Source organism: Aotus nancymaae, unplaced genomic scaffold, assembly GCF_030222135.1.
Source record: "Aotus nancymaae isolate 86718 unplaced genomic scaffold, 86718_ANA_hifiasm-v0.15.2.pri h1tg000006l, whole genome shotgun sequence".
Classification (NCBI taxonomy): domain Eukaryota; kingdom Metazoa; phylum Chordata; class Mammalia; order Primates; family Aotidae; genus Aotus; species Aotus nancymaae.
In genome coordinates, this window is record NW_026988417.1 from 67,431,037 (window position 1) to 67,441,604 (window position 10,568).

General features: G+C 36.0%; 1 protein-coding gene across 1 annotated transcript; it reads left to right on the plus strand.

Annotated features, from left to right (window-relative positions):
* Nucleotides 1-961: 961 nt before the first annotated feature.
* Nucleotides 962-9,518, plus strand: EPGN (epithelial mitogen). The gene is made up of 5 exons (XM_012464379.2): nucleotides 962-1,068; nucleotides 1,584-1,673; nucleotides 4,947-5,067; nucleotides 5,782-5,934; nucleotides 7,318-9,518. Exons 1-5 carry the CDS (start codon nucleotides 1,026-1,028, stop codon nucleotides 7,373-7,375), a joined length of 465 nt encoding a protein of 154 aa, XP_012319802.1. The 5' UTR covers nucleotides 962-1,025; the 3' UTR covers nucleotides 7,376-9,518.
* The last annotated feature ends 1,050 nt before the right edge of the window (nucleotides 9,519-10,568 follow it).

The following is a 10,568-nucleotide window of genomic DNA, read 5'->3' on the forward strand; positions in this document are numbered from 1 at the left end:
AAGACTCAATGCCTCAGGAAGATATATTTATAAATTATTTATAGTAATTTCGGGCAAGTGAAAATGTCTGTAGTTGTAAAATATAGCCTGTGTAATTACAGTTTTGGCCTTTAAAGTGCCACTTTAATAATTACAACTAGATGAACATTAAGAAAAAATTTGGATGTTGTATTAACTTAAAAAACTTTCTGTTCATTAGACGTATCCAAACTAAATGTCATCTTAATTTTCTTTTAATGGAGAATCTTAATATTATTACTGCTGTTTTATTATGTTGGTACTTTACTGGTTAGCTTAATCATTGGGACGCAGATTAAAGCACTGTTGTTCCTGGAATATGGTATCCCATTTTGTTCACTCAGAAAAACGTTAAATAGCAGGATGGCAGAAAGGTAAATGTTGTACTATTAAACATAATTTTATTTATAACACTTGTCATCGTAAAACTCAGAAGTAGACACTAAAATAGAGTATGAAACCTCTGTGTTTTCACAAATTTAACTGTTCTCTGCAACTAAATTAACACACGATCTTGATTTGAAATGGAACTCATAGTCTGTAATGAAAGGTGGTGTAACCATCCATAGTTTCAGGGATATTTCTTTTAGAAACAGGTTATGCTGCTTCCTAATTTGCAGTTATGTTTGTTGGACTCCTGTACAGGTTGCTAGCATCGTTTGAGCTGGTGTATTTCTCTTCACACCAATGGACGCCTTTCCTGAAATCACGGTTTGCTGTTGTTTTAAGTACTTTTACATACATGATTATGCCCACAGGTAACAGGAAACCAGGGTTTCAAAAGAAAACTTGATCACGTTGCTAGATAAAACAGGCATCCTAAACAAGTGTGTGAATGCCCAGAGGCTTTCTGCTGCTGCCAGAAGTACATACTTTTTTGATTGGTAAGAACTGCCAGATGACGCTTCATGAAATATAAATGCAACAAAGACTCAGAGAGCTCAATAAAAACCTTCCACCCGTCAGTCTGGAAGGATAAGAGAAAGAAAGTTAAGCAACTACAGGAAATGGCTTTGGGAGTTCCAATATCAGTCTATCTTTTGTTCAATGGTAGGTAATTTCCTTTTGTTAACTTTATATGACTGTAAAATGTGAATAGGATTTATTTTCTCTACATTAGAGAGAAGTTGGCTTCTAACAGTTTTGCTTTATGATAAAGATCAGAGCAAGAATCTGTGGATTAATTTAGTTTTTTATGTTCTGTATATTCCTCTCCTAATATATTTTGACACCTCTTTTTTGAGACCTCCAGAATGTTTGCTTTATACAATTGAAGAGTAACTGATACATTTAGCTACTATACTATAGTGTTCTTAGTTTTGAATTAGTATGTAAATGCATTAACAGTCTTAAAAATTGTGTTTTTATTGGCTATAATCCTAATATAGTCAATGGAATGGATGAGATACTGTAAGGATATTGCCCTAGTCACGTTGTGGATTTCAACTGTAATAAATTAAAAGCAAAATAGAAATAGGAATAAACAGAATAAGAATATTTTCCATCTGTTGCTTGTACATAGAAGGAGGCTCTCTGTTAAAGATGCTTTTGCCCCCTTAATACAGCAATGACAGCACTGACTGAAGAGGCAGCCGTGACTGTGACACCTCCAATCACAGCCCAGCGAGGTAACTGGACAGTTAACAAAACAGAAGGTATTTTCTTCTCATTTTTGTATTTCACAAGACTTTTCTAAAAATTGGAAGATAAAAGCAATATTGCTCATTTTTAAATATATATCATATTATTAGATAATCAACTCTTTTAGCAGGATGCTGTTAAATTGAAGTGACAGATAAATGTGCCAGAAAATAATTGCCTTTTTAAAAGGAGGAAGTGAAGCAAATGAGACAAAAGCTGTTTTCAGTTACTGTCCTGAACATGAAACAGGTCACATTTTCTGCTTCATTTCTGCTTGGTTCCCAGTAACCCCTGTGTGTTCAGAGGCAGTTTGTCCTCATTTTGGCATTCTTGATGAGTGACATTATATTTTGATCTGTGATTATAAGCTTTGCTTCCAAAGACATTATGGCTACAAAATGAGAAGCACTTTCCCTCATCTTTGGAATGATCTTTTTTCTTGTTTGCTTTGGGGCGTTTGTTGTTATTTTAGCGTATGCTATATATCCTAACCGCTTGTACCCAATTTTTGTTGTTGATAGTGATGATATATTTTCTTTTGTATTTTATTATTATCACAGTGGCTTCTGGATGCTCTTGAGCATCAGCGTTCTCTTTCAAATCTGTTTAAACTCTTAGAGGTGAAACTTGGAAAGCTTGTTGCTTACCACAATCTGTGACTGAGTCATTATGATTGTTCTGCACATCGCATCCTGATCACTATGTGGAGGCTGGGAATGTGATTTAGGGCAGGGGAAACAATATCAGGCAAATAAAAGAAGATTGTCATATCTCAGTGTTCTTCCTTTCACCAATAATTCAGAACTTTAAGTGATTGTCTCAAAATATTTTATCCATTTGATTTTTTGAATATCTGTCTATTTGCCCAATGAAATCAGTGTGGCTTTTAGAATAACTTATAGCCAACTACTTGTCTTCTAAGCCTTTGAACAAAGAGGAAACATCTTATTAGAATATAATATACTGGCATGGCATAGTGGTTCATGCCTGTAATCCCAGTACTTTGGGAGGCCAAGATGGGCAGATCATCTGAGGTCAGGGGTTTGAGACCAGCCTGGCCAACATAGTAAAGCCCTGTCTGTACTAAAAATAAAAAAATTAGCTGGGTGTGGTGGTGCACACCTGTAATCCCAGCTACTTAGGAAGCTAATGAAGGAGAATTGCATGAAACCAGGAGGTGAAGGTTGCAGTGAGCTGAGATTGGGCCATTGCACTCCACCCTGGGTGACAGAGCTAGACTGCATCTCAAAAAAAAAAAAAAACAAACCATATATATATATATATATATATATATATATAAAATACACTGCAGAAAATTAAAGAAGCTTAGTTTTCTCTCAATGACTAACTTCATAATGGTATGCTCAGTATTATTTTTCTTCCTTAATGGTAAACCGCAAGTAAAATTTTTTGAGTTACAAGTAATAGCAATGGAAAAAAGGAAGTCAATACAGTCATCCTTCATTTTCCATGGGGCATTAGTTCTAAAACCTCCTCCTCCTGCCCAGAGGGTACCAAAATCCACAGATGCTCAAAACCCTTATATAAAATAGCGTAATATTTGTGTATAACCTATAGACATACACCCATGTACTTTAAATCATCTCTTGATTAGTTATGCCTAAGCATTGTAAACACTATATAAATAGTTCTTATACTGCATTGTTTAGGGAATAATGACAAGAAAATAAGTCTGTACATGTTAAGTACACATGCATTTTTTCAAATATTTTCCATATGAGGTTGGTTGAAACCATGGATGTGGAACCTATGAATACAGAAGCACAACTGTATATCATTTCTATATTTTTCCTTTGCTATCTTGATGGATAACTTTAATTTTTCCTAACTTAAAAATCTCAATCTAGTATCTTAGAAAAATTTTTATAAAAGTTATGATTAATCTTCTCATTCTTCTCATTCTTAGGGGAAAGATAAGTCTCTCTGGTATACCTTTTCTTTAGAAATGGCTTAATTCTCACATTTTTCTAGCAAATTCTGTTTAGGGCTTAATCGAACTTGTTTAGTCTTGAAATAGAAAGCACCCAGCACAGTTTATAATGGAAAATTCTCACTGCCTGATAATTATTAAAATGATACATTATATCATCACATTCAACAAAATGAACGTGAATTTTAAGGTAATGTGTGTTCTCAACCAAAATAAAGTAATGCAACATATCTTGTTTGTAATCTTAACATCTACATATTTAGTATTTTTAATATAAAAAAAGAATGCCTTTTCAAACTGTTTTTTTCCCTATAAACAAGTAAGATCCTCTTAATGTTAGCAAGGCAAATATAGTATAGCTTTATCATTATGATGAGGAAATATATTTTTTCTAAAAATGACAAATAAAATGGCATTAATTCTGTTTGAGAAAAATTTAAGAATCAATAAAGTATACTCCAAAGGATTCAATTATTCAATTTTACCCAAGACTCATTCCCACTGCATAAACACCAACAATGGCATAGGTATGTCTTTTGTACATCAGAGAATCAGGAGTAATAATCCTGTTTATTATGTCACAGGTGTAAATTCAAATCTTCCCAAGTGCTGACTTCTCAGGTGTAATGGGGGAAAATAGAAATATTATGAGATCATACACACACACACACACACACACACACACACAGACACATATATTTTTTGAGACGTAGTTTCACTCTTATCACCCAGGCTGGAGTGCAGTGGTGCGATCTCCGCTCACCTCAACCTCCGCCTCCCAGGTTCAAGCAATTCTCCTGCCTCCCTCTCTCGAGTAGCAGGGACTACAGGCATGCACCATCATGCCCAGCTAATTTTTGTATTTTTTAGTAGAGACAGGGTTTCACCATGTTGGCCAGGCTGGTCTTGATCTCTTGACCTCGTGATCCGATCCGCTCACCTCAGCATCCCAAAGTGCTGGGTCTACAAGCGTGAGCCACTGAGCCCAGCCAAGATCTATGTTACCTTGAATTCAAATACAAGTCTGGGAAGAATTGCTCAAAACAACCTAAGACTACAACCAGTGCTGCCACCTTTTGGTGAATTTGTTGCCTTTCTATTTTACTATGTTGCTTTTAAAAAATGAAACAATCATCAATCCACCTCCATCCCCTAATTAATATGACTAGATGATATTAACCCAACCCTTGTGAATGCAATCTGCTAAGAGAATCAATAAAGGACACAGCACCCTTCAAATATCCTTAAAATTAAAAATTTATTTACATATGTATAAAAAATTTACCATAAAAGTAAGACACACTTCATTCGTTAATATTGTATCTCCTTTTCTTAGCTGACAACATAGAAGGACCCATAGTTTTGAAGCTCTCACACTCTTGCCTGAAAGATCATAACAGCTACTGCATCAACGGTGCTTGTGCATTCCACCATGAGCTAGAGAAAGCTATCTGCAGGTAAATGCAAATAAATTTCCAAGTCCTAGAGACAGGAGATGAGTTTATGCTTCTGTTGCTTCACATAGTACATTTCCACACTTTTCTCTCTTTAGTAAAAAGGGTGCATAATCTGAACATAACTCAACAGGCCTCTTCGTATTTGAATGTCCAAGGAGTCTTTTGTCTAAACTATTTAGTCCTCATTAACCGGAAACATAGTTTCCAGATTAGCAGCATCTCTTGAACCTGAGTGCTTGTTAGAAATGCAGAATCTATGCTCTACCCCAGAACTGCTGGATCAGAATCTGCATTTTTAACAACATGCAAAAGTGATTTTAAGTTTTGGGGTCATTTTCAGGATGATATGAAGCAAACTACCGCAAAAACATTTCCAGAATATGAAGTTCTAGAGCAACTAAGATAATATTTTTATGATCATTGATTTGCTCAGTATTGTCCTATGGAAGAATAGGCTAATGATTTTTCTAGAATAAATTATGCAAGTATACTACCTTTTCCCTCTACTAATGAAGGGAAAATATGGGGCCTTAAGGATTACTGAAAAATTCATAGCTGCTTCATTGCCTTTAACAGATTGGCTTTCATTTGGTGTTTGCCTCTTTAATTTAAATTCCTTATTTCCATTTATTTTTTAAAATTTATTGAAACGGTATTTATTTGTATTTCTATCATCACAGGTTTTAAAATTAATTTTTTTTTCTTTTTTTATAGATGTTTTACTGGTTATACTGGAGAAAGGTGTGAGCACTTGACTTTAACTTCATATGCTATGGATTCTTATGAAAAATACATTGCAATTGGGATCGGTGTTGGATTACTATTAAGTGGTTTTCTTGCTGTTTTTTACTGCTATATAAGAAAGAGGTATGAACAAGACAAAACGTTAAGTCACTTCGTATACATTCATTTGACAAATATTTATTCAGCCCCTGTAATGTGCCAGACATTGACATGTAAAATTTTTTAATTAAAAAAGAACTATAAATCTGGCATGTTTCTATGTAATATATAAACCCAGACGAGTGGTAAAATTTACCTTCAGTTGTAATAGGAGAGTTTAAACTTACAGTCTCCCTTCATCCAATCTGTGTCTGCCCACATCAAAATTATAAATGAGGAGGAGAGCAGGCCCCAAGAAAGTAGGGACTAAATATGTCTTGTTCAAAATCATATATTCAGTGCCTTACACTGTGCTTGGCACATAACAGACACTGAGTAAATATTTTGTTGCGGGAAATAAAATCAAGAAACAAGTAAAAACTGAATAAAAATGTGTGACAGTCGTTGGCCATTTCTTCCCAGACATCAACTGGGGGTATCTTCAGAAGGTGCAGTCTCCTGCTAAAAACCTAAGAAGATAAACTTGATCTACAAATAATTATAAATTATTTATGTATTCATTCTTATTTCTTGTTTTTCCATGAGTAATTTTTCCTCAAATCCATGTAACTAGGGTAAAGTCAAGAAATAAAGTGAGATATCCTAACACAAAAATACAAACACATTATTTCCCTTGCTGCACTCTAATAAGTTATCATTTTTAAATGACTAAAACTACCTGTCAAAATTATAAAAGTTTGTTTTGCTTAACATATGCATCTTAGAGAGAATCAAATCTGTATTATATCAGTTTTAGATTTGCCTAAGAGACCTAAAAATAATAATAATCGTGAGGGGGAGGAGTAGGTAAGACTTTTCCACATTACTAAGGTAGCTGTCTGAGGTCAGATTTCCTAGAAGCAGAGCCTTCAGATGGAGATTGCTGTGCATGTGATTGGTCGACGGAGTACTCTAAGGTAAAACCTGTAATAAAGTAAGGAAGGCAGATGGAGCACAAGAAGAAGCTAAGCAAAGATGTGGCTTTAACTGAAGTGTAGCCCTGGCCTGATTCCACAGAGAGATCTAGAATGTGAATAGCAGTGTAGACCTCTCCCAAGGAGATGAGGCATCTGATTTCAGTATCTCATATTATTCAATCATGGGTTCATGTGGGGTAAGGAACAGGGACTTGTAATCTCCCAGGAATCTCCTGGCAAGGCACTCCGTTAGCCACGGGCCGACCTTGGAAGAAGACTGCCGTCGTGAGCCTGTTAATGCCCACAACTGCTGAGGGATGGGTTTACTGATGGGTGAAGGGGATCTGTGTGGGACACCAAGAGCACCTGCTGTAGGTTGTATTTATGTATAAGCTTCAGTGCCTGTATGAACCACAGTCAAATTCATATGGAAACCAATGCTCTGTTTCAGGTGTCTAAAATTGAAATCGCCCTACAATGTCTGTTCTGGAGGGAGACAACCGCTGTGAGGCCTTTATAAAGAATTTTCATCAAGGCATCTGCAGAGATCAGTGGGCCCAAAATTAAAGTTTTCAGATGAAACAACAAAACTTGTCAAGCTGACTAGACTTGAACATAATAAAAGTTGGGATCACAATGAAATGAGATGATAAAATTCAGCGTTGGCCTGTAGACTTTCCCGTCATGAAGGAGTGATGGAAGCCAAGTGAACAAGTTGCAGTGGCAGAAGTCAAGTTCATAGTTGCACTCTTTTGTTCTTGTTGTGTGGTTATTATTCTAACTACAGAAAGACTGAGTTTCATGCTCCTGACTGTGTCAGGTGTGAATTTTCATGGGACTTATAATCAACTTTGCAGCAAGCCAAAGCAATGCCTCATTTGGATTCTTCATGTTCTTACTATCCAGCGTTTTTTACCACCTAGATGGGCCTCTCTAAGTCTATTTGCTCAACGAAACTTATCCCAAACTTGTTGTTTTCATGGTGGCTAAAAGAATGTGATGTCAGCTTTTAGAATGAAATCAGTGTTAAAGTACCTTCAGTGAACCAAACACGTGTCTTAAATCTAAGCCACTGAAAAAAGAATGGAATGTCCAAGGCAAATACAAATCATACAAAGCTTGTAACAAACATACAGCCTTTATATGTGAAATATGGAATAAGCTAAAGAGTTTCTGAAGACTGAAGCTCTCTGGATATCAAGTCTGGAGTAGGCAAAGCATCTCCATTTCTATATAGATTATAAAACTTTGTGTTGGACTCATTGGTCCATAATGCTTTTGTTCATCCTTCCTCCAGTTATCTGTGGAATTACCTGGTAACCATTCATTTGGACAGAAATCCTTGAAGTCTACTACGGAATAAAAGTCTACAATTGGCCCTAAAATAGAAACTGAAGAACAGGACATAGAAGTTTTTCACCAGCCCACAGCACATGAAAACTTTATCATTTTTGAACACTTGTTAACAAATTTGCACATAGAGGGAGAGGAAAAAATGGAGTCACAGTTGAAATAACTAAGAATCAGTGTCCAGGCTGGGTGCAGTGGCTCACGTCGGTACTCCCAGCACTTTGGGAGACTGAGGCAGATGGATCACCTGAGGTCAGGAGTTTGATACCAGCCTGACCAACATGGTGCAACCTTGTCTCTACTAAATGCAAAAATTAGCTGGGCATGGTGGCACTGGCTTGTAATCCCAACTACTTGGGAGGATGACTCAGGAAAATCTCTTGAACCCAAGAGGCAGAGGTTGCAGTGACCTGAGATGGCGCCCCTGCTCTCCAACTTGGGTGACAAGAGTGAAACTCCATCTCAAAAAAAAAAAAAAAAAAAAAAATCAGTATCCTTCCTCTTAGTTATATTTCTGCCATTTAATTCAAACAGTCTTATGCAGGTTGCTCGATTTATTTGGGCTTTGGTTTCATTTTCGACAAGACCCTTGTAGCTCTAAAACTTGACAATGAAAAGAAGAAAATATTTTTCCAAATCTGTAGTGCCAGTGAAATCCTCAACATTAGCATGTTGAGATGGACTTCAACCCCACCTCTAACCCTGAAACACACCACTGGATATTATCTTAGGTGTATATTTTAGTTTGTAAAAAAATAATTTATTGTTAAAGGAAATATAAAATATTAAAGAGTAATAATAGCTGTCATTTTTTAAGGTTCAGTCTAAAACAATGGACTCTTTTTTTTCCATTTGCGATGTAGTTAAGCAAGACATTTTTGATCATGAGTGGTGAAAAGAGGATCAAACTTGACTATTCTTGCAATGGCAGTCCAGCAACAAGCCTTTCATTTACATTAAATTATAGTTTTTTATTCATTCGTAAACCACGCTTTAAATTCTGCTTTCCCTTGAGTAGAATGTATTTAACTTGTTTTGTTTTTCCTTCAGAAGAAATTTAATGCAAATGGATTGCAGTCAGCACTTTCTGAATGCTTTCACACAGTATGCAAAGCTTACATCATACCAAGGAGTGGGGCAATGAAGTTTCCTCCCAGTGACTCCAGTGACAGACCACACCTAGAAAGCGATTCTCTTCCTGAGTATTTAAAAAAGATGTAAAAGAGCTGGGGAGAGTATGGGAAGAAACAATACAGGATTGCCTGTAATTAATTAAGAACTGCCTCCTGACACAAGGAAAAAGAAATTAATGCTAGAGTCTGGAGGGGTGATAACCTTAAAATTTTTAAATATTTGTTGTCTACGCTTGTAAATTATAAACATAATATAATTAAAATTAGAACATCAGGAAGAGAATTAAAATCCTCAAGTTGCAAAACCAAAATGTTAACTAAAACAAATTCTCACAGAGATTCAACTTTTTTCACCAATAGAATAGTACTTACTAACAACATAAAGCCCACCCTGTGAGATTGTAGAGAAACTGAATGTGGCTTACGATAACCATCTGTTTATGATATTTCTTTTTTCTCTCTCTCTTTTTTAAATTGAAATGGAGTCTCGCTCTGGTTCAAGCGATTCTCCTACCTCAGCCTCCCGAGTAGCTGGGATTACAGGTGCACACCACCATGCCCAGTTAATTTTTGTATTTTTAGTAGATTCGGAGTTTTACCATGTTGGCCAGGATGGTCTCGATCTCTTGACCTTGTGATCTGCTTGCCTTGGCCTCCCAAAGTGCTGGGATTACAGGCGTAAGTCACCGTGCTCGGCCCTAATATTTCATATAAAACAATCTTGTGATCCTGTAATTCCTAGCATTAATTTCGTAGGATGAAATCTCTGATATTCCTACGAAGCTAGAGCCACATCTGGCAATATTTAAGTACATAAGCAGAACTAGGGTAGGAAAATGCATAAGAATGCAATATTTGCAAATTGTTACATCTTTTTTTTTTCTATATGCAAGAAGACCATGAAAAGACCCTACCGGTAAAGTTTGTCCTTCAGAACTACACTTTCAGCTATCAATCAATGTATCATTAAGTCGGGGTGGATCATTTAGCAAACAAATGCCAACATGTTTCTGGCATCTTTAACTACATTACACTAGCCAAGGGGTTCATCAATTTCTTTCATTCCCCATTTTGTCTCCTCCCTTTGTCTATCCTTCAATTATTTGAGAACACATCCTTAGTCATCAATATTAATGAATGCTTTATCATTTAGCATTTCAGAGTCTAATGAGGATGGGGTACATAATATAATCTCAACCATTCTGGAGCCAGTAAATTT

Bases quoted from the DNA above. Each gene is read 5' to 3' on its own strand.
- EPGN (XM_012464379.2), top strand. From the start codon at position 1,026: ATGGCTTTGGGAGTTCCAATATCAGTCTATCTTTTGTTCAATG. The intron at 5,068-5,781 runs GTAAATGCAAAT...CTTTTTTTATAG, and splicing joins CTAGAGAAAGCTATCTGCAG to ATGTTTTACTGGTTATACTG. The intron at 5,935-7,317 runs GTATGAACAAGA...GCTCTGTTTCAG, and splicing joins TACTGCTATATAAGAAAGAG to GTGTCTAAAATTGAAATCGC.